The sequence below is a fragment of the Delphinus delphis genome, chromosome 8, assembly GCF_949987515.2.
Source record: "Delphinus delphis chromosome 8, mDelDel1.2, whole genome shotgun sequence".
NCBI classification, from domain to species: Eukaryota; Metazoa; Chordata; class Mammalia; order Artiodactyla; family Delphinidae; genus Delphinus; species Delphinus delphis.
Window position 1 is genome coordinate 55664439 of NC_082690.1, and position 24827 is coordinate 55689265.

The following is a 24827-nucleotide window of genomic DNA, read 5'->3' on the forward strand; positions in this document are numbered from 1 at the left end:
ATAGGATATGTTCAGGCAGATTGACTGGAAGATCATCTATCTAGGAGACAGCAGAATAGATTCCAGTGTTTCTTGGGAGGTTAAACTAGATCACCTTATTGGTTCCTTCAGCTCTCAGATTGTATGAGCCTCAGGTTTTAGTGATTATTTTCTCATTTCAGGCCATCCGTGGGGAGGGCTGGAGGTTTGAAGCTTAAATTTGAATTTTTCCCTTAACTATTGGGAATAGCTCAACGGGGGATACAGGTCAGGAATTTCCCAAGATGGTAGGAGGAGGATTATAAGACATTTGGTGCTGGTTTCTGTGAGTGACTCTAGTGACTATCTGCAGGGGTGATAGGGGTGAGGAAGATGTGTAGTATTATTGGTAGGGGGAGGAGAGGGTGAAGGTATAGGGTCAACATAAGTTAATTTAAGTCTCTGACTCCAAATCTCTCTGCCTTTTCCATTTCACTTTGCTGCCTCTCATACCTCTCCAATTGTAGGAAGTTTTCCAGGTATTCTGTTTCATTGAGTGATCTTAGCTAAGTTGCATACCCTTATGGGTTTCATGTTAGAACTATGAAATAAAGATTTGGAACTAGCTGATTTTTCAAGATCCTTCCAACTCCTGTGTTTTTCTTCTCTAAACCAGGCTGCCTTTTAGTCAGTGAACCGTTACTAATTACCTAGTTGTGCCAGGTCTGTGCTGGGTGGGACTCGGGGACATAGACATTAATCAGACTTAGTTTTGTCCCTTGACTTGTTCATGGTCTGGTGAGGTTGATATCATGAAATATGGAACCTGCTGCATAGAATTATGTATAAAATGCTATTAAATTTGGGGCAAGGTAGAAATAGGAGGGCTGTGTGAAGGTTTTGTAGAGGAAGTGAATCAAGCGGGGTCTTGAAGAATGAGTAGGAGTTTTCTTGGCAGACAAGTTGGGACATTTTAGGCAGAGAGAACAGTGTGGGCAAAGGCAGTAGCCTGAAAGCAGATTGGGTTGGAATGACAAGTTTAGAGATAGAAGAGATGAAACTGGATAGATGAGTGGGGGATGAGAACAGGTATTTTTTGAACATCTATTTTGTGTCAGGCAGCATGCCAGGAGCTTTTATATATGCTTTTCAATTCTCATGATAGCTCTGTAAAATAGACAATCCTATTTGTATTTTAAAAAAGAGGAAACTGAGGGTCAAAAATTAAAGTAGCTTTCCTAACAGCTCAGAAAGTGCTTCCAGTTTTCCTCCCTGCTACCTTAGCAGTTGCTTTCTTGTTGCTAAACCACTGCGAGTGGCTGGAGGCTGCACAGCGGGAATGTCTTTGACTTGTCAGAAGGACATCCCTCAGCAAATTCAAGACTGTAGCATTCCAGGCTTCTGCCAAAGAAAACCTCCTGGCACAATTTAATTAAAGATCAGATTCTCATAACCAGGTGTCAAGGGCATGCAGTACTCCCCAGTCTTGGGTGGAGTGTTGAGCATGCCAGTCTTAGCAGCTCTGAGTTGTTGGAACTGAGAAATGTGATTAATACATGAGATAGGTTTTATTTCTTTTTTCCTTCCGCATCTTCATTTAAATAATGGCCTGAGGTAATATTAAAGGTTATCTAGTCCATTCCTTTGCCTCTAGAGTGAACAGTGAGGTATGGTATGGTGGAAAGAGAGGTGATTCTGCAGTCACACAGACTTCATTTCAGGTTCCTGCCTCTGCTCTCCACTAGCTGTGTGACCCTGGGTGGCTGGCAGCATCTCTGAGATTTTGCTTCTTCTGATTTGTTCACTCTTTTATCCCCAGCGCCTAACACAGTCTGGCAAACAGTAGGTGATGAATAAATATTTACATGAATGAATGAGAAAAATAATACCAACCAAATAGATTTCCAGGTTTTCTTGTACACTCCATTAATGTTAGTGGTTATTGAAATATCAGCCCCAGGTGATGGCTGAAACCCTATTTGTAAAGACAGTTAGTCCAGAAGGTTCAATGGGGATACTCTTAAAAGAATTTTAGCAACTTTGTTAGTCAATTTAGAGAACTCTCCTAAATTCCAAGTCCCATTGTGTGAGCTCAAGGCACCACAGAGTCGTCAGTGCAGATGGATAGCAGCTGGTCCCCTCCTCCAGGGAACACTTCTTTTCTCATTGTCATCCCTCAGCCTTTTTTAATCAACAGCGTCATCTTTTATTTTTAACATGGGACATTCATTGTACAGATCTAGAACTGCTTAGAAAGGACCATTTTTCTGACTAGTGCTATATGTATTGCAGAAAATGAAAGGTCCTCTGTGATTGCTGTGTCCTACTTTTTCACCTTCATGTTGCGTTCTACCACACTGTACTCTCACACATGTTATTCCTATGATCTGGGATATATTTGCCTTCGTCGTTCTCTGTCAAAATCATTCATTTTATTGTCTGTTTTCCTTGGTCAAGGTAATATACCAATGCCTGGGCCTATCCCAGACCAATTAAAATCAGAGTTAAAGCAGTGGTATTCCCCCTGCACCCCTGCCGCCCCTGCTTTTTAATTAGGAAAATCTGAAACATACAGCAAAGTTGAAAGAATTTTATAGTGAATACCTGTGTAATCGCCATGTAGATTCTTCTACCATTAACATTTTCATGTTAACTTGCTGTATCACATCCATTCTATATTGACATGTATATTATATCACATCCCTATGTTCATCCACTAATGTATCTTACTTTTTAAAAATGCATTTCAAAGTAAATTGCAGATATTAGTATACTTCCTCTCTTAAGTACTTCATCTGGTGTTTTCAAAAGCTCCTCGGGAATTCTAATAGTCCAGAGTCAAAGACCACTAGTCTGACCTATTTATTCTTTAAGCCCCTACTCTTTTTTTTTTTTTGGCTGCACTGCGCAGCATGTGGGATCTTAGTTTCCCGACCAGGGATGGAACCCATGCCCCCTGCAGTGGAAGTGTGGAGTCCTAACCACTGGATCACCAGGGCATTCTCCTAAGCCCCTACTCTTAACACCACTTCTTCTGAGAAGCCTCACTGATGACCTCAGTTTAATATAGTCTTTCCTTTCTGTTTCTTCTGACATTTTACTGCTTGTACTATTCTACAGCACTGTTCACAATTGGCCTGACATTGTGGTGTTCTAGGTCCTGTCTGTTTTGCTTACCAGACCGTGAGAACCTCTAGAGTCGGGAACATATTCATTTATTTATCTCTATATCCCTGGTTTCTGGCATAGCACCTTACAAGTAAGTACTCATTAAAAATTATTTGAATTGTACTTGAATGAAGAGCCTGCAACTGCAGTAAAAGGTGTACATAACTTTCACATGGCTGATTTGAGGACCAAGAAATTATTTATCTTCTCTGTTGCTTGCTCATGGCAGACATTTAGTAAATATCAATCTTAAGTCCAGCCCAAACATGTTTATATATTTCTATATTTGCCATTGGCTAGATTTGACGGATCTAAATGTAAATCAGAAGTAACATAGTTTAGGTCAGAATAGGTACAGCGGGGTGAGAATTACCTCAAGTATAGTTGGAAAATCCTTTGGCAGAGAGTCAGAAGACTTGAGTTCCAGTCCCCACCTTTAAATTTCTGTGTGATCTTTGGCAATTTCTTTCTGCTTTTTGGACCTCCGTATTCCTGTTACGTGAGGGGGTCAGATTAGATGACCTCTAAGGTTGCTTCTGGCTTTGATGTTATGTGTATCTTAAAATCTTTGATTATCTTGGCTGTGATTTATACTTGTGGCTGTGGAATCCAGATGTGGTAAAGTAGAAAGAAGTAATTGTTGGTGAACATACTCCTCTGAATCCCTGACTGGTTTTGTTCAGTATGTAAAGTACCTTGTACATACTGGCTACTTGAAAAGTGTTTTCTTTCCCTTTTTTCTACTCTAGCACTGTATCTTTATGCTTTTTATAGAAAAAGAAACATAAATCACTTCCCCTCCTTGGTTGCCTCTTGACTAGTGTCTGTCTAGAGACTGACTGCTCAGGAGGAAACAACAGTTTGCAGCTCATAGGTGAAGAGAGTTCTATTAGGACTATAGCTAGTAAATAACAGAACCAGGACTTAAACTTGTCTGATTCTAACTCCAGTCATCTTTTTACTATATCGCCCTGCCAGTGGCCCTTTTGAAACCTCACAGTGGTCCTACATTTATTATAGAGTCATTCAGTTGATTAATAATTGGTACTTCAGTATAATTAGTTGCTTATAAATTAGTACTTCAGTATAATTAGTTGCTTATAAATTAGTACTTCAGTATAATTAGTTGCTTATAAATGAGACTCTGGGGCATTGGTAACACATGGTCAATCTGTGTTTCTCTCTGTTATATCAGTTTGTCATCTAGGATAGATAAAGGTTAGTAAAGATTTTAAGATACACATAACATCAAAGCCAGAAGCAACCTTAGAGGTCATCTAATCTGACCCCGTCACGTAACAGGAATACGGAGGTCCAAAAAGCAGAAAGAAATTGCCAAAGATCACACAGAAATTTAAAGGTGGGGACTGGAACTCAAGTCTTCTGACTCTCTGCCAAAGGATTTTCCAACTATACTTGAGGTAATTCTCACCCCGCTGTACCTATTCTGACCTAAACTATGTTACTTCTGATTTACATTTAGATCCGTCAAATCTAGCCAATGGCAAATATAGAAATATATAAACATGTTTGGGCTGGACTTAAGATTGAGGAACTTTCATTCTAAATGTTGGCCTCGGGCTTAGCTTTATTCTGCAGCTTGTCAGAAGGCGTTGGCTTGTCATCCTTCCAAATCTTTGACCAGCAGAGATTGCTAGAAGATTTAATATATATTTGGTCATGTTATTCAAGAGCTGAGTGTAGTTCTTGCAAATCAAAACTACAATGAGGTAACATCACACAGGTCAGAATGGCCATCATCAAAAAACCTACAAACAATAAATGCCAGAGAGGGTGTGGAGAAAAGGGAACCTTCCTACACTGTTGGTGGGAATGTAAATTGGTACAGCCACTATGGAAAACAGTATGGAGGTTCCTTAAAAAACTAAAAATAGAACTACCATACGACCCAGCAATCCTACTTCTGGGCATCCGGAGAATACTGTAATTCAAAAAAAGATACATGCACCCCAATGTTCGTTGCAGCACTATTTACAATAACCTGGACATGGATGCAACCTAAATGTCCATCAACAGAGGAATGGATAAAGAAGATGTGGTACATACATACAATGGAATATTACTCAGCTGTAAAAAAGAACAAAATAGTGCCGTCTGCAGCAACATGGATGGACCTAGAGATTGTCATACTGAGTGAAGTAAGTCAGACACAGAAAGACAAATATCGCTTATATGTGGAATCTAAAAAAAAAAAGGGTACAAATGAATCTTATTTACAAAACAGAAGTAGAGTCACAGATATAGACAACAAACTTACGGTTACCAGGGGATAAGGGTGGGGACAGATAAACTGGGAGATTGGGACTAACACATACACACTACTGTATGTAAAGTAGATAACTAATAAGAACCTGCTGTATAGCACGGGGAACTCTACTCAATACTCTGTAATGGCCTATATGGGAAAATAATCTTTAAAAAACAGTGGATATATGTATTTGTATAACTGATTCACTTTGCTATATACCTGAAACTAACACAACATTGTAAATCAACTATACTCCAATAAAAATTTTAAAAAAAGAATTCTTTTTCCTATCAGGATTGAAATTTTGGACTTGTTTTCCTATAAACAAAGTTTAGAATAGTGTATGTTTTAAAATGTGCTAATTATTGTGCTAGGTATAGATGGACAAAATGACCTCTGAGTGGATCTATGAAGTGTAAAGAGAGTAAAGACTTGTGCAGAAGCCATAGGAAAGGACTGGATGGAGGGCTGCAGAGAAACTGGAAAGTAGTGTAAAAATATTAAGTCCAAGTAAGTTCAAAGGAAAGGTTCAAGAAGGCACAAACTTGTGTTCTGTGAGTATAGTTGAAAGTACTGGCACTGTTTAGCACTGAGAAAATAGATTTTGGGCGGTGGAGGGAGTCTTGAGAGATGATTTCAGGTACGTAAAGTTCTGAAGAGGCAATAGACTTTCACTGAGTAGCCCTCATATAGGATTTAGGAATAATAAATGGAAGTATTGTTTGTTCATTTGTTGTTCTTTTATTTATTCATTTGCTTGTTCATTTGTTCAACAAATCTTTGCTGATTACCTGTTCTGTGCCAGGCCTGGTGTTGGGGATTGCGATGACTGAACTTTGTTCTTGAGGAGTTCATAGTCTTAAGTCTGGCAGGGAAGGGAAGTGCAGGGAGAGGCAAATGTGTCAACAAATAATTGCAATTCAGTGTGAGAAGATAAAACAATATAAGTGAGGGCTTCCCTGGTGGCGCAGTGGTTGAGAGTCCGCCTGCCGATGCAGGGGACACGGGTCCGTGCCCCGGTCCGGGAAGATCCCACATGCCGCGGAGCAGCTGGGCCCGTGAGCCATGGCCGCTGAGCCTGTGCATCCGGAGCCTGTGCTTCGCAACAGGAGAGGCCACAACAGTGAGAGGCCCACGTACTGCAAAAAGAAAAAAGCAATATAAGTGAGAGCTCTCTAAATGAGGTCACCAAAGATAGAATAGGCTGACTTGTGAGACTGTAGATTTCCTATCACTGGAGGTTTTCAAGCACAGGCTAGATGACCTGGGCTGGAATGTGGTACAGAGTATTCAAACATTGTATTCCAACAACAGATTTTAGGTTTTAATAATTTAGAATTTTTTTTGAAATTGGCGATCTACCACCTAGAGTTCTCCAAACACAGTGGAAGAACTGAGAAATGAAGAAAAGCCTTATCAGAAAGGTTGATGAAGCCTTTCTTTTTTTTTTTTGCAGTGTGCGGGCCTCTCACTGCTGTGGCCTCTCCCATTGTGGAGCACAGGCTCCGGACGCGCAGGCCCAGCGGCCATGGCTCATGGGCCCAGCCGTTCCGCGGCATGTGCGATCCTCCCAGACCGGGGCACAAACCCGTGTCCCCTGCATTGGCAGGCGGACTCTCAACCACTGCGCCACCAGGGAAGCCCTGATGAAGCCTTTCTTGGTGAAATTCTGGGCTGTCATCCTGGAAAGGAGTAATATTCAATGAAGCTTTTGGCTGAAGGACCTAAGAGGCAAGGAAGGGCCTGCTTAGGGTATCAGGTGGCTGCAGGGAGTGTAATTTTGGAACTGGCAGTCTGGAGTGGGAAGGTACTCTTGAGAGCTGGGCCAGTAGAAATTCTCTTTGGGGGAGCTGAGGGACTTGAGTTGGGGCTGGGAGGGAAAGTAAAGACAAATCTGCAAAATGAAACTGGAAGAAATGGATAAAAAGCACACCACCCAGAGAGTTACTCTAGATTAACAAGATTGTCCTTGCTTACTTGATTTCTTTTGTTCAGAAAGAGAAGTGAGGAGCAGTGGGTTTGTCAGAGGTAGGTCAGGATGAATTATATAAACAGATGAAGTTTAAATTTGATCTTAAAAGATGAGTAAGATTTTCATCAGTCAGAGGAGGGAGAAATCACTGACAAGAGCATTGGGGTTGGGGGGTGTAGGGCAAGAGGAGGGTAAGAGACTACTTGGCAAATTCAGGAGAACAGAGATTTCTGAAGTGTGGTTTGAATGCAAGCTGTGTCCAGGTACAATGGCTTAGTTTGTGAGGCAGTTCAATATCAAAGATTGCAAAGGACCTTAAAATTTCGTCTGTACTGAATTCCTTAAAGGCAAGGTATATAACTATGTCAAACTTTTGATTAATAGAAATATTTATTGAATCCACTGTTGAGTTAGATACTATACTAGGCTCTTTTGGATTACAAAGGTGACAAAATCGTGCCTGATCTTTGGGTTACATTCTTCTGGCGAAGATAATTAAAACATAGTAAAAATAAATGTGATAACCTGGAAATATACCCATTGCCTTTGGAGTGTGGAGGAGGGGACCTTAACTTCTTGAAGGTGAGAACATTTCAGAAGGGCTTCATAGGAGAAATAGCAGTTGAGGGGCTTCCCGGGTGGCACAGTGGTTGAGAGTCCGCCTGCCGATGCAGGGGACGCTGGTTCGTGCCCCGGTCCAGGAGGATCCCACATGCCGCGGAGCGGCTGGGCCCGTGAGCCATGGCCGCTGGGCCTGCGCGTCTGGAGCCTGTGCTCCGCAACGGGAGAGGGCACAACAGTGAGAGGCCCGCCCCGCGTACGGCAAAAAAAAAAAAAAATAGCAGTTGAAGGATGAGTGAATTTGAGGATAGGGAAATTGGCATTCTAAGCAGAGGGAACAGCATGTGTACAGGAATGAAAGTGTGAAAGCTACAGTATACTTAAAGAAGTTGGGTGTGGCTAGAGTATAAGGGGAATTAGAGGGAGTGGTAGTGGTGGGAAATGAAGCTGATGGTGGAATGGGTTAAACAATGGGAGGGCCTTTAACAGCAAGCTAAGGAACTTTAGCTTTTATTCTGGGATGTCACTGAAGGGTTTTAAGTAGAGGTATGAGTGTTTTAAGATCACTGATGGCGTGTGGAGAAAGGATTGAGGGAAAAAATGGATGCAAGGGATCATTTAGCTCTGCATTTATTAGAAAATGTTAAGACTCCTATAGATTTTGTCCATAGCATTTAAGTAGTTAACTTCTAAAGCAGTGGTATTCAATTCTGGCAGGCACTGGGATCACTAAGTTTTAAAATTATAAATTTTGGGCTTAACCCAGCCGTACTAAATCAGAATTTATGAGGGTCATACAAGGACATCTATATTTCTGAAAAGTTTTGGTGATTATTACACTGTTTTGTTTTGTTTTGTTTTGTTTTTTTGATGATTAGAAACTTCAGTCTAAAAAGCACTGTTGTATTTGACTCTAAGGAGCTTACATTCTAAATAGTCATGGTTAAAGATATAATTTCCAGGGGCTTCCCTGGTGGTGCAGTGGTTGAGAGTCCACCTGCCGATGCAGGGGACACGGGTTCGTGCCCCGGTCCGGGAATATCCCGCATGCTGCGGAGCAGCTAGGCCCGTGAGCCATGGCCACTGAGCCTGCGCGTCCGGAGCCTGTGCTCCGCAATGGGAGAGGCCACAACAGTGAGAGGCCCGCGTACTGAGAAAAAAAAAAAAAAGAAAGATATAATTTCCAGTGTAGCATGAAGAATAATGAGAAACTTTATTAACTCTGGATATATTCATATTTATCTATTGTCAAGCACACTTATTTAAGGTAATAACATCTATCTTCACTAAAACTACTGGTTCCATCTGATAGGGATTTTTTCCCTTTTCTTTTAGATTTTATTCCTTCTGTTTCCGAGAAGCACTGGAAATTGCCTGTAAATTCAGCACCATATAGGACAAGATGGTTAATGCATTGATCATCATATATTTAGAACAAGGTCAAATTTTAGAGGAAGGAGATACTGGAGAGATGATAAAGGCCAGGGATCAGCAAACTTTTCTTATAAATGACCAGATAGTAAATATTGTAGGTTTGTGAACAACCTAAATATTTTAGGCCTGTTGCAACTACGTAGTATTGCCATTAGAATGTGAAAGAAGCCATAGACAATATGTAAGTGAATGGATGTGGCTGTGTTCCAGTAAAACTGTTTACAAAACCAGCAGCTTTACTGACCATTGGTATAGTGATACAATTCCTACCAGAGAAGGAATGATTTTCCTAAGGTAACAAAATTAGAGCTTGGCAGAGAACTCACTATGTGGAATACTGTTGGCAGTTTTATTTAATCTTCATGTGAATGACTGAATGGAACCCAAGTGGTTAAGGAATTTCTCTAAAGCTTGTTAAGTAGCACAGGGATTCATTCTCAGTTTAACTGGGCCAAATTTCTGCCTTTTAAATCACATCATGGTGGCTTTTTGTGCTCTCCGATGCCTTAGATAGGAGAATGAAGAGAAAAGCAAGAACCTTGTGAATTTTCAGCAGTGCTTGGCACAGAGTAGGTATTACATCTTTGAGTATGGTGGACTGAATAAGATAGCAGTAGTCATGGTATGCAGTGGAAGGGCTTGAGGTGGGTCCTGGAGGAAGGGTTGTAAAATTTGGATTCCTTTAAAATTTTCAATACCTATTTCCTTTTGCTCAAAAAATAATAAAAGAGTTACGTTCTTCTTTCTGATTCCAGTAGCTGCTGCTGGTGCTGACAATGTCGAATAACGGCCTAGACATTCAAGACAAACCCCCAGCCCCTCCGATGAGAAATACCAGCACTATGATTGGAGCTGGCAGCAAAGATGCTGGAACCCTAAACCACGGTTCCAAACCTCTGCCTCCAAACCCAGAGGAGAAGAAAAAGAAGGACCGATTTTACCGAGCCATCTTACCTGGTGATAAAAGTACAGTATTTCATTTCTTTCTCATCATTTGTATACTTAAAAAAAATTTTTTTTGGTAACCTGAATATAATATTTGTCCCTTCCTTGATTTAATTTTCCTTTAATTCCTCTTTTTCTCATTAAATATTTTCCTTATTCCTTATCTTCTTTTCCTGAAATGACTGTGAAGTCAAATGGAAAATAGACCCATTATTATACTCTATTAACTATATCTGACCAAAATTCTAGGAAAATAATTATGCTCTTGCCAGATTTTGGGCAATCTGAAGCCATATATTTACTTTTTTTTTTTTTTTTCATTTTAACATCTTTATTGCAATATAATTGCTTTACAATGGTATGTTAGTTTCAGCTTCACAACAAAATGAATCAGTTATATCTATACATATGTTCCCATATCTCTTCCCGCTTCCGTCTCCCTCCCTCCCACCCTCCCTATCCCACCCCTCCAGGCGGTCACAAAGCACCGAGCTGATCTCCCTGTGCTATGCGGCTGCTTCCCACTAGCTATCTACCTTACGTTTGGTAGTGTATATATGTCCATGCCTCTCTCTCGCTTTGTCACCGTTTACCCTTCCCCCTCCCCATAGCCTCAAGTCCATTCTCTAGTAAGTCTGTGTCTTTATTCCTGTTTCACCCCTAGGTTTTTCATGACATTTTTTTTTCTTAAATTCCATATATATGTGTTAGCATACGGTATTTGTCTCTCTCTTTCTGACTTACTTAACTCTGTATGACAGACTCTAGGTCTATCCACCTCATTACAAATAGCTCGATTTCGTTTCTTTTTATGGCTGAGTAATATTCCATTGTATATATGTGCCACATCTTCTTTATCCATTCATCCGATGATGGACACTTAGGTTGTTTCCATCTCTGGGCTATTGTAAATAGAGCTGCAATGAACATTTTGGTACATGACTCTTTTTGAATTATGGTTTTCTCAGGGTATATGCCCAGTAGTGGGATTGCTGGGTCATATGGTAGTTCTATTTGTAGTTTTTTAAGGAACCTCCATACTGTTCTCCACAGTGGCTGTATCAATTTACATTCCCACCAACAGTGTAAGAGGGTTCCCTTTTCTCCACACCCTCTCCAGCATTTATTGTTTCTAGATTTTTTGATGATGGCCAGTCTGACTGGTGTGAGATTATATCTCATTGTAGTTTTGATTTGCATTTCTCTAATGATTAGTGATGTTGAGCATTCTTTCATGTGTTTGTTGACACTCTGTATATCTTCTTTGGAGAAATGTCTATTTAGGTCTTCTGCCCATTTTTGGATTGGGTTGTTTGTTTTTTTGTTATTAAGCTGCATGAGCTGCTTATAAATTTTGGAGATTAATCCTTTGTCAGTTGCTTCATTTGCAAATATTTTCTCCCATTCTGAGGGTTGTCTTTTGGTCTTCTTTATGGTTTCCTTTGCTGCACAAAAGCTTTTAAGTTTCATTAGGTCCCATTTGTTTCCTTTTGTTTTTATTTCCATTTCTCTAGGAGGTGGGTCAAAAAGGATCTTGCTGTGATTTATGTCATAGAGTGTCCTGCCTATGTTTTCCTCTAAGAGTTTGATAGTTTCTGGCCTTACATTTAGGTCTTTAATCCATTTTGAGCTTATTTTTGTGTATGGTGTTAGGGAGTGATCTAATCTCATACTTTTACATGTAGCTGTCCAGTTTTCCCAGCACCACTTATTGAATAGGCTGTCCTTTCTCCACTGTACATTCCTGCCTCCTTTTTCAAAGATAAGGTGACCATATCTGCGTGGGTTTATCTCTGGGCTTTCTATCCTGTTCCATTGATCTAGCTTTCTGTTTTTGTGCCAGTACCATACTGTCTTGATTACTGTAGCTTTGTAGTATAGTCTGAAGTCAGGAAGCCTGATTCCTCCAGCTCCGTTTTTCGTTCTCAAGATTGCTTTGGCTATTCGGGGTCTTTTGTGTTTCCATACAAATTGTGAAATTTTTTGTTCTAGTTCTGTGAAAAATGCCAGTGGTAGTTTGATAGGGATTGCATTGAATCTGTAGATTGCTTTGGGTAGTAGAGTCATTTTCACAATGTTGATTCTTCCAATCCAAGAACATGGTATATCTCTCCATCTATTTGTATCATCTTTAATTTCTTTCATCAGTGTCTTATAATTTTCTGCATACAGGTCTTTTGTCTCCTTAGGTAGGTTTATTCCTAGATATTTTATTCTTTTTGTTGCAATGGTAAATGGGAGTGTTTTCTTGATTTCACTTTCAGATTTTTCATCCTTAGTGTATAGGAATGCCAGAGATTTCTGTGCATTAATTTTGTATCCTGCTACTTTACCAAATTCATTGATTAGCTCTAGTAGTTTTCTGGTAGCATCTTTAGGATTCTCTATGTATAGTATCATGTCATCTGCAAAGAGTGACAGTTTTACTTCTTCTTTTCTGATTTGGATTCCTTTTATTTCCTTTTCTTCTCTGATTGCTGTGGCTAAAACTTCCAAAACTATGTTGAATAAGAGTGGTGAGAGTGGGCAACCTTGTCTCGTTCCTGATCTTAGTGGAAATGCTTTCAGTTTTTCAGCATTGAGAATGATGTTGGCTGTGGGTTTGTCATATATGGCCTTTATTATGTTGAGGAAAGTTCCCTCTATGCCTACTTTCTGCAGGGTTTTTATCATAAATGGGTGTTGAATTTTGTCAAAAGCTTTCTCTGCATCTATTGAGATGACCATATGGTTTTTCTCCTTCAATCTGTTAATATGGTGTATCACGTTGATTGATTTGCGTATATTGAAGAATCCTTGCATTCCTGGAATAAACCCCACTTGATCATGGTGTATGATCCGTTTAATGTGGTGTTGGATTCTGTTTGCTAGTATTTTGTTGAGGATTTTTGCATCTATGTTCATCAGTGATATTGGCCTGTAGTTTTCTTTCTTTGTTACATCCTTGTCTGGTTTTGGTATCAGGGTGATGGTGGCCTTGTAGAATGAGTTGGGGAGTGATCCTCCCTCTGCTATATTTTGGAAGAGTTTGAGAAGGATAGGTGATAGCTCTTCTCTAAATGTTTGATAGAATTCGCCTGTGAAGCCATCTGGTCCTGGGCTTTTGTTTGTTGGAAGATTTTTAATCACAGTTTCAATTTCAGTGCTTGTGATTGGTCTGTTCATATTTTCTATTTCTTCCTGATTCAGTCTTGGCAGGTTGTGCATTTCTAAGAATTTGTCCATTTTTTCCAGGTTGTCCATTTTATTGGCATAGAGTTGCTTGTAGTAATCTCTCATGATCTTTTGTATTTCTGCAGTGTCAGTTGTTACTTCTCCTTTTTCATTTCTAATTCTATTGATTTGAGTCTTCTCCCTTTTTTTCTTGATGAGTCTGGCTAATGGTTTATCAATTTTGTTTATCCTTTCAAAGAACCAGCTTTTAGTTTTATTGATCTTTGCTATCGTTTCCTTCATTTCTTTTTCATTTATTTCTGATCTGATTTTTATGATTTCTTTCCTTCTGCTAACTTTGGGGTTTTTTTGTTCTTCTTTCTCTAATTGCTTTAGGTGCAAGGTTAGGTTGTTTATTCGAGATGTTTCCTGTTTCTTAAGGTAGGATTGTATTGTATAAACTTCCCTCTTAGAACTGCTTTTGCTGCATCCCATAGATTTTGAGTCGTTGTGTCTCCATTGTCATTTGTTTCTAGGTATTTTTTGATTTCCTCTTTGCTTTCTTCAGTGATCACTTCATTATTAAGTAGTGTATTGTTTAGCCTCCATGTGTTTGTATTTTTTACAGATCTTTTCCTGTAATTGATATCTAGTCTCATAGCGTTGTGGTCGGAAAAGATACTTGATACAATTTCAATTTTCTTAAATTTACCAAGGCTTGATTTGTGACCCAAGATATGATCTATCCTGGAGAATGTTCCATGAGCACTTGAGAAATATGTGTATTCTGTTGTTTTTGGATGGAATGTCCTATAAATATCAATTAAGTCCATCTCGTTTAATGTATCATTTAAAGCTTGTGTTTCCTTATTTATTTTCATTTTGGATGATCTGTCCATTGGTGAAAGTGGGCTGTTAAAGTCCCCTACTATGAATGTGTTACTGTCAATTTCCCCTTTTATGGCTGTCAGTATTTGCCTTATGTATTGAGGTGCTCCTATGTAGGGTGCATAAATATTTACAATTGTTATATCTTCTTCTTGGATCGATCCCTTGATCATTATGTAGTGTCCTTCTTTCTCTCTTCTAATAGTCTTTGTTTTAAAGTCTATTTTGTCTGATATGAGAATTGCTACTCCAGCTTTCTTTTGGTTTCCATTTGCATGAAATACCTTTTTCCATCCCCTTACTTTCAGTCTGTATGTGTCTCTAGGTCTGAAGTGGGTCTCTTGTAGACAGCAAATATATGCGTCTTGTTTTTGTATCCATTCAGCCAATCTGTGTCTTTTGGTGGGAGCATTTAGTCCATTTACATTTAAGGTAATTATCGATATGTATGTTCCCATTCCCATTTTCTTAATTGTTTTGGGTTCGTTATTGTAGGTCTTTTCCTTCTTTTGTGTTTCTTGCCTAGAGAAGTTCCTTTAGCAGTTGTTGTAGAGCTGGTTTGGTGGTGCTGAACTCTCTCAGCTTTTGCTTGTCTGTAAAGGTTTTAATTTCTCCATCAAATCTGAATGAGATCCTTGCTGGGTAGAGTAATCTTGGTTGCAGGTTTTTCTCCTTCAACACTTTCAATATGTCCTGCCACTCCCTTCTGGCTTGCAGAGTTTCTGCTGAAAGATCAGCTGTTAACCTTATGGGGATTCCCTTGTGTGTTATTTGTTGTTTTTCCCTTGCTGCTTTTAATATGTTTTCTTTGTATTTAATTTTTGACAGTTTGATTAATATGTGTCTTGGCGTATTTCTCCTTGGATTTATCCTGTATGGGACTCTCTGTGCTTCCTGGACTTGATTAACTATTTCCTTTCCCATATTAGGGAAGTTTTCAACTATAATCTCTTCAAATATTTTCTCAGTCCCTTTCTTTTTCTCTTCTTCTTCTGGAACCCCTGTAATTCGAATGTTGGTGCGTTTAATGTTGTCCCAGAGGTCTCTGAGACTCTCCTCAGTTCTCTTCATTCTTTTTTCTTTATTCTGCTCTGCAGTAGTTATTTCCACTATTTTATCTTCCAGGTCACTTATCCGTTCTTCTGCCTCAGTTATTCTGCTATTGATCCCATCTAGAGTATTTTTCATTTCATTTATTGTGTTGTTCATCATTGTTTGTTTCATCTTTAGTTCTTCTAGGTCCTTGTTAACTGATTCTTGCATTTTGTCTATTCTATTTCCAAGATTTTGGGTCATCTTTACTATCATTATTCTGAATTCTTTTTCAGGTAGACTGCCTATTTCCTCTTCATTTGTTAGGTCTGGTGGGTTTTTATCTTGCTCCTTCATCTGCTGTATGTTTCTGTGTCTTCTCATTTTGCTCATCTTACTGTGTTTGGGGTCTCCTTTTTGCAGGCTGCAGGTTCGTAGTTCCCGTTGTTTTTGGTGTCTGTCCCCAGTGGCTAAGGTTGGTTCAGTGGGTTGTGTAGGCTTCCTGGTGGAGGGTACTAGTGCCTGTGTTCTGGTGGATGAGGCTGGATCTTGTCTTTCTGGTGGGCAGGTCCACGTCTGGTGGTGTGTTTTAGGGTGTCTGTAGACTTATTATGATTTTGGGCAGCCTCTCTGCTAATGGGTGGGGTTGTGTTCCTGTCTTGCTAGTTGTTTGGCATAGGATGTCCAGCACTGTAGCTTGCTGGTCATTGAGTGAAGCTGGGTGCTGGCATTGAGATGGAGATCTCTGGGAGATTTTCGCTGTTTGATATTATGTGCAGCTGGGAGGCCTCTTGTGGACCAGTGTCCTGAAGTTGGTTCTCCCACCTCAGAGGCACAGCACTGACTCCTGGCCGCAGCACCAAGAGCCTTTCATCCACAGGGCTCCTTAATTTGGGATGATTCGTTGTCTATTCATGTGTTCCACAGATGCAGGGTACATCAAGTTGATTGTGGAGCTTTAATCCGCTGCTTCTGAGGCTGCTGGGAGAGATTTCCCTTTCTCTTCTTTGTTCTCACAGCTCCCAGGGGCTCAGCTTTGGATTTGGCCCCGCCTGTGCGTGTAGGTCGGCCTGAGGCGTGCCGTGCGTTCTCCCGGGGGAGTTGTCCCTGGATCCCGGGGCCCTGGCAGTGGCGGGCTGCACAGGCTCCCCGGAAGGGGGTGTGGATAGTGACCTGTGTTCGCACACAGGCTTCTTGGTGCCGGCAGCAGCGGCCTTAGCGTCTCATGTCTGTCTCTGGGCTCCGCACTTTTAGCCGCGGCTCGCGCCCGTCTCTGGAGCTCTCTTAAGCAGCGTTCTTAATCCCCTCTCCTCGTGCACTAACGCCCTGCAGGCTGTGTTCACGCCCTGCAGGCTGTGTTCACGCGGCCAACCTCAGTCCTCTCCCGGCGCTCCAACAGAAGCCGGAGCCTCAGCTCCCAGCCCCGCCCGCCCCGGCGGGCGAGCAGACAAGCCTCTCGGCTGGTGAGTGCCGGTCGGCCCAATCCTCTGCGCTGGAATCTCCCCGCTTTGCCCTTCGCACCCCTGTTGCTGTGCTCTCCTCCGCGGCTCCCAAGCTCCCCCACTCCGCCACCCGAAGTCTCCGCCCGCGAAGCGGCTTCCTAGTGTGTGGACACTTTTCCTCCTTCACAGCTCTCTCCCGCTGGTGCAGGACCCGTCCCTATCCTTTTGTCTCTATTTTTTTCTTTTGCCCTAACCAGGTACGTGGGGGGTTCCTTGCCTTTTGGGAGGTCTGAGGTCTTCTGCCAGCGTTCAGTAGGTGCTCCGTAGGAGTTGTTCCACACGTAAATGTATTTCTGGTGTATCTGTGGGGAGGAAGGTGATCTCTGCGTCTTACTCTTCCGCCATCTTCCCGGAAGTCCTTTTTTAACCCATATATTTACTTACTTTTTAAGTTCTTAAACTGTTTATGACCTCACAAAATATAAGAAATATTGAAATGTCTTCATTTGGATATGGTTTTTCCCCCAAACTAGTTTCATTTGGAATGTCATCTTTCCAGATTCTTTTTTTTTTTGAAAAATTTTATTTATTTATTTTTGGCTGCATTAGGTCTTCATTGCTGCGCACGGGCTTTCTCTAGTTGTGTTGAGCGGGGGCTACTTTTTGTTGCGCTTCGCAGGCCTCTCATTGCAGTGGCTTCTCTTGTGGCGGAGCCCTGGCTCTAGGTGCTCAGGCTTCAGTAGTGGTGGCATGCGGGCTCAGTAGTTGTTGCTCGCGGAGTTAGTTGCTCCGCGGCATGTGGAATCTTCCCGGACCAGGCATCAAACCTGTGTCCCCAGCATTGGCAGGCGGATTCTTAACCACTGCACCAGCAGTGCAGGGAAGTCCCTTGTATCCAGATTCTTTTTTTTTTTTAATTAATTAATTAATTTTTGGCTACATTGGGTCTTCGCTGCTGAACCCAGGCTTTCTTTAGTTGCATTGAGCAGGGCCTACTCTTTGTTGCGGTGCACAGCCTTCTCATTGCAGTGGCTTCTCTTGTTGTGGAGCACGGGCTCTAGGTGCACGGGCTTTAGTAGTTGTGGCACGCAGGCTTCAGTAGTTGTTGCTTGCGATCTCTAGAGCGTAGGCTCGGTAGCAACTAAACACAGGTTTAGTTGCTCTGCAGCATGTGGGATCTTCCCATACCAGGGCTCGAACCTGTGTCCCCTGCATTGGCAGGTGGATTCTTAACCACTCTGCCACCAGGGAAGTCCCAGTACCCTTTCTCTTACTCTTTCATTGAAGCTAGGAGGCATAGCTAGTAGGCTACATGGTAAAGTCAGAATTGGGATTCTGAAACAGTAGGCCAAATATGTCAAGTACAGTGGTGAATTGCAGAAAATATGTTGCAGAAAAATATACCTGCATAACTACAGAGCAGGGGAGATGGTAGATAATAGTATCATTAACCAAATAGGGAACACAGGAAGAGGAACAAGTGAGGAAGGTTGATGGTTGGAGAGCAGGAAAGATGATGACTTAAACACATTGCATTTGAAGTGAAAAGATAATATTAGACACTTTGTATTTGAGACGTCTTGACATAGAGGTGTCTAATAGGCAGTGATCTTACATATAGGAAATGATTGTTGAAAAACTGAAATGAGAACTATTGAGGACTCTTATTGAGTACATTGGGCATGCATCTTTGTGTTTACCCTTTCCTCTACCCCACCTTCATTGTGAGCTCTTTTGGGGTCTAGATAGAAGAGGCACACATAAGTTGCTTAACTTTGTTTTCTGGCTAATTCATTTATGTAGTAGCTGCCAACTTCCTAGGCGAGGGGCTATGATCTAGGTGATGTTACTCTACCATAGAATCTTTTCCCACATATATAGCCACTTTGTTTAACCCTCAGTTTAGATGTGTGCTTATTTTTAATATTGTACTTTATCAGCCATAATTCTTGATCTCTATAAATAAGTAGGCTTTCAGCCCAAGTTTCTACATGCAGTAAGGAGGACTTTTAAAAATAAAAAGCTGGAATTGTTCTTACTGACAAACCAGGAAGATCATGAGATTCCTGACCAATAGACATCATCAAAATTAAAACTTTTGTGCTTCAGAAAGAAAGAGAAAAGATAACCCACAGAATGGGAGAAAATTTTCCCAAATCATATGTCTGATAAGGATGTTATATCAAAAATATAAAGAGTTACTATATTACCAAAAATGAAAACATATGTCCACACAAAAACTTGTACATGAATGTTTATAGCAGCATTATTGATAATAGCTAAAAAGTGGGAACAACTCAAATGTTCATCAATTGATGAATGGATAAATAAAATGTGATATATCCATACAAAGAAATATTAGCTGGTAACAAAAAGAAATGAAGTCCTGATCCATACTACAAAAGGGGGAACCTTGAAAACATTATTATTAGTGAAAGAAGCCAGTCACAAAGTCACATACTGTATGATTCTGCTTATATGAATTATCCAGGCAAATTCATAGACAAAAAGTGGAGAGTGGTTGCCTAGGGTTGTAGGGGGATGTGAATGGGATTTAGGGGACAGTGGCTAAGAGGTACGGGGTTTCTTTCTGGGGTAATGAAAATGTTCTAAAGTTGATTGTGGAGATGATTCCCCAGCTCCATGAATGTATTGAGTCACTGAATTTTAGACTCTATGGGTGAATTGTATAGTATGTGAATTATATCTCAATAATACTTTGTTAAAAAAAAAAAAAAACAGCTGATGGAAGTGTTTAGACATCACTGGGAACCGAAGGGATGACCTTATGTATTGAATGGGGAGATGGGGATTGGGATATGGGTGTTGTAGTCTTGGTTCTCTCATAATTTGGCCGCCTGGTTTGGGTCAGTTACTTGTCTGTGGACTTCAGTGCCTTCATCTAAAATATTAGAGTCACACAGATATAGGGAACAAACTAGTGGTTACCAGTGGGGAGAGGGAAGGGGGAAAAGATAATATAGGGGTATGGGAAAAAGAGGGTTATTATGGGGTTATATGAAATCATGTGAGAATGGATGCATGTATATGTATGGCTGAGTTGCTTTGCTGTGCACCTGAAACTATCACAACCCTGTTAATTGGCTATACTCCAATATAAAATAAAAAGTTAAAAAAAAAAAGAAATCGTGTGTGAAACCTTTGAAAATTGTAAAGCACTCTAGAATTTGAAGAATCTTTCATTCAATAAAAAACAATTTTAAAAAATTAGTCAAACCAGTAGACATATACAGTCTCTTATAGTTTTGAAATGCTATAATTACATAAATGAGATATAAAGATGAGGTTGGATCAGGTTGTATAAGTATGTGAAACAAAACTAGGCCATTGTGAAGTACTTTGTTCAGCAATAAAGCTGTAGATGCAGAGGTTCTTCTGGAAATCCTCGCTGAGTAACCCTAGGCCAAATCTGGTCTGAAAATAAGTCTCATAGCTCAAGATCAAAGCTGTAGCTCTATAAGTTCAAAGCATAGATGTAGAAAGCATAGAGTTCTAAGAAGTTCTTGTGAAATGATGTAGTGGCCTCTCTTTCACCACCTAGTTTTGTATTTCCTATACATTCCCTGAGCACATAGGTTTCACTCCTTTGCTTTAAGACCTTAGATGGCTATAATTAATGCATACATCAAAATGAAATAAATGCATTTTTTCCTTTTGTTTGGAAACTTTATTCAGCTTGATTTTGTACTTTTTGATTTTATCATTCAACCAATAAGGATTTGTTGACCTGCCGCTTCGTGCTTAACTTAGTCCTAGAAGGATGCACCGCAGTGTTGGCAGCCTTTGAAGTGGTATGCCCTTCATGAAGTATTTGAGAATTTATACCAGCTATACAGAGAAATGGGCTAGAACTGGACTTAGTCTGGGTTGAGTCCTACGTCTAACATTTATTAACTCTGTGATTTTTTGCCCTTTTACCTATTTATTTTAATCCCTGTATCCTTAACTGTAAAGTGGGGAATGATTATAATTCCCATCCATCCCATATCATGAGTAGGCTTTTGTCATTTGACGTAGTGGATGTAAAAGCATTTTCTAAACTCTAAAACACTATACAAATATGAAGTTTTTTTTTTTTTTTTTAAGGGAAACCTCATTTCTTGTTTGATCTGATATCTGTAACAACTCATTTTCAGTTGGGGAGGCTGAGGCTTAGAGAAAAGTAAATTGATCAACGTCTTACAGTTGGAAAGGGATGAGTATGGAACTAAGTCTTCCAAAAGTATCTATTACATCACAACATACTATCTCTGTTAGTTGTTCCCAACCCAGATTACACATCCGACTCACTCATGGTGCTTTTCTGAAATACAGTTGCCCAGATCCTACCCAGACTTTTGGAGCCAGAATTTCCAGAGGGGTAGTTTTGGGGTGTAAAGGGATTTGGGGGATGAGAAAGAAGAGCTCTCTGTGGGCTGCGTTAGTGGTTGAGATTTGAGCTGGCAATGGGTAGAATGTCTATGGGCATTACCTAATGCTGACCTCCAGCATGGCTTCAGTGTGTGCCTGGGGGGATGCATAAATGATTGCAAGAAGCTGTAATTGAGGGCCTGTGATAGGTGGCGCTGAGTTGCAGAATTCCATGTGGGAAAGCCTGGTTCCTGTGGTTAGGATCTGGAGCCTTTGGTTTATTCTAAGAAGTTCTGTAGCATTTAGTTTGGAATCTTTTCCTGGCTGCATTTTCACAACCGAAGTGGAATTCTCCAAGCTTGGGAAGAGTTTAGCAAAGTTAATTTTAAAACTGGACTACGTCAGTGTTTCTCTCTCCAAGTTTGGAGTGTTTTACTGCCTTGAGCTTAGATTAGGTCATCTGAACCAATGAGAAGGGCTTCTTAAAAATATATCTTTAAAAAAAAAAAATAAGGTCAATGATTTGTGCTGAAACTTGGATGGCTGTACTGCAACCTGGGATTTTATAATGTCAGCCTCATTTCCCATGCTACCAGAAAGCCAAATGGACTTGGCCAAAGATAGGGTTAATATTAGGATGGATGGTTTTGCAGGCTTCTTTTTTCACTTTATTTCCTCAAGTCTGTGATCTCTAGTTTCATGAAATCAGATGATTCGTTCTTCTTTTTCCTTAGCCACAGTTTCTAAACTGTCTTAATGAGTGGGTTGGTAAATCTTACTCTGACACTTTCTTTTATTAATGATAACTCATGTTTGTAAAGCTCTCTAGCTTCTACACAGCACGTACATTTTCTTTATCTTCGTTAATCCTTAAAATAATAAGAACAATAGTAATAAAAATAGTAATAACAAATAGTACTAACACAGTAGTAATAACCATAAAAAGTAACAGCAGTAACCGAGCTACTATTTATTGAATGCCTGTTAGGCATTATTGAATGCCTGTTAGGCATATTATATTAGGAACTTTGATGTTTGTGAAATGTGCCAATTTTTCAGGGAGATAAATATTTCACTTTGTAGACAGTAAACTGAGGTAGTTCAGTTTGAGTAACTTGCCCAAGGTCATCTGGTTAGGAGTGACTGATCTGCGATTATAGCTTTTTTCTATGATTCCAGGGACCTTTCCACTATACAACCCTGATACTCTTGTGCTCAGAGAGTCAAGGACTTGCCCAAGGTCATATGCTACATGGTTGCGGTGCATGGAGTCTGCATTTGAACAATTGTCTCTTGACTTCTGGACTGTGCTCTTTAATTCTTCTAAGTCCTCAGACACCATGTACTGTTTGAAGGCTCCCATCCTAGAGATGTTCAGACTAATGCCTTTAGTAGAACTGATTTGGTTAGTTCTTTTAACTTATTTTAAAACAAATTTGCATTTAATGACCTCCAATCATATTCACTTAGTCTGCAGAAGGCATAGTGCATGTAGAAGCAGCTATATTGGAGTTCAGGCACTGGAGGTTATCACCATTGACTATCCCTAATTTTGGGACCTTTGGTAAGTTGCTCTACCTTCCTTCACCTCACTTATCTTACCCGTAGTATGGGTACATAATAATATTTATCTCAGAGAGTTGCTGAATGGATTTATAAGACTAAAGATGTGAAAAAGGTTATGCAAACTGCAGCTTTATTAAGAGTTGGAAGTAATTTTGTGGCTATTATTGCTTGCAGTCATGGTTTTCTTTTGGAATCTGTGATTAACACTTACGAGTTGTTATGAGATTTACAAAAGAACAACTCTTAATGGGATTCCTCCAAGATAGAATTAAAGAATGGTCCTGGGGTAAAATACCTTTCTCTTCCTACATATAGCCTGTATTTCCTGTTGGTTTAGATAGGGCTATTAGGCCAGATTAAAGAATTTGTGCACTGAGGCTAAACAGACCCAAGGACAGGTTTCCTAAGGAGTTCTCAAGAGTCCTCTGTAATGTCAGAAGCAGGATTCTAAGCTCTGGACGTGGGCCTGGACCTCTGGAACAAATACTCTATTTGAAACTGAGGCCAAAAAGGTAAGCCTCTTAAAACTACAAATCTCAGATACTCTTTATGTGTTCATGTGTTAAGTGATTTTACTTCCCTGGGGCTCTTTTCTATAGGCTATTCATCCTCTGAGCCACTGTCTTTCTGTGTTTCCATTACCGAAGTTTGTTTTGTATTTGACATTCCGTGCCTGTGATGGTATATTATATGGTATATTAATAGGATATCATAGAAATAATATATAAAATATAAGATATATAACTATAAAACAAAAATCTAAGTAAAACATAAAAATAATCTAAGTAAAGCATAAAAATAACATAAGTGTTCTTCTCTACAATGTTTTAATTGACTAGATCAGAGGAAATTTAGGAACAGAAAGCAATTCCAAAGCCCTGCGACATGTCCCATGCATTCTAGCTATGAGTAAGACAGATGGACTTATGTCATAAATGAACCATTTATGAACCATAATAAACCGTTCCCTTTCTCAAAGCAGCTGCTTCTGGAAGGGAAATTGCCAAGTGTAAAAATAGCTTAAACCCTAGCAATTGGCATGTAGGCAAATGGTTCTCACTAAGATACTAAGGAAAGAACCTTTGGAATCAGACCTGGGTTCAAATCCCAGCTCTTACTAGCTGTATGAGCTTGAGCAAATTATTTAACTACTTTTTAGTTTCCTCATCTGTAAAATGACAGTAGTAATAATGTATCCCATAGGATTATAAGAATTAAGGAAAATATTTTATGGTTGTAGTATCTTATACATGGTAAGTTCTTATTTAATGTCATTTCTTCTCATTATAACAAAGTATGTTTTCTTGATTCAACTTGAAATTCTTTAGGGGAGGTAAAGTAGTAGAATGTAAAGGGCCTTGGCTCTTGACGCCACACTTTTTGAATTTGAATTACTTCAAGAACTGTAGGCAGGTCCATGCTTCAATTTCCTAATCTCCAGGTAAGGTTGACTCTCAGGATTGTGGTGATTATATGAGATGATGTATATGAAGTACCTATTAAAACTGTGGGATGCTGTGTCAGGAAGAAATGTAGATACAGGGCTTTGAGAGTGCTGATCTTTCTGTTTTCAGACATTTGGAGTGTAGGAGCTGAAAGGGCACTTAAGATCATCTAGTTCATTCTCCCCATTGTTCAGATGAGAAAGCTGAGCACCTGGACTGTATGGTGTGGTAGAGGCAAAACTGGCCTGGATTCTAGACCTTCTTGTGTGTCCTCCCCCCGCCACCGCCGCCCCCTGCATTTTGCTGCCTTTCATCAGGGTTATATTGGGTCTGTGGAGGCATTAGGACCTCAGAATATCTTTTGGCCGGTGTGCTGAGCTACCACAGAGCAGGATTTTAAAACGGGATTGTGAAAATCATGTCAGAGCTGATAAAAATGGAACATTTATTCCTGCCCTGGAGAGAATTTGCATGTCTTAGGCAGATTCCTTAGACTCCTTGTCAAGTTGAGTTAGGTGTCTGATTGTTTGTTCCTTTCTTCACTCGGTGCCTGAGCACCTATTTTATGCCTGGCTTTTGCTAGCTGTTGGGGATTCGTGATAAATTAGACATGGCCCCTGAAC

The 24827-nt window shown here is 40.2% G+C and overlaps 1 protein-coding gene across 3 annotated transcripts in view; it reads left to right on the forward strand.

The window, feature by feature from the left end:
• PAK1 (p21 (RAC1) activated kinase 1) overlaps window positions 1–24827 on the forward strand; it is a 158294-nt gene that overhangs the window by 76709 nt on the left and 56758 nt on the right. For all 3 annotated transcript variants that reach the window (XM_060018220.1, XM_060018221.1, XM_060018219.1), the window contains exon 2: window positions 10118–10328. In XM_060018220.1, coding sequence (XP_059874203.1) covers window positions 10139–10328 — 190 coding nt within the window. In that variant the 5' untranslated portion in view covers window positions 10118–10138. The remainder of the gene's footprint in view (window positions 1–10117; window positions 10329–24827) is intronic.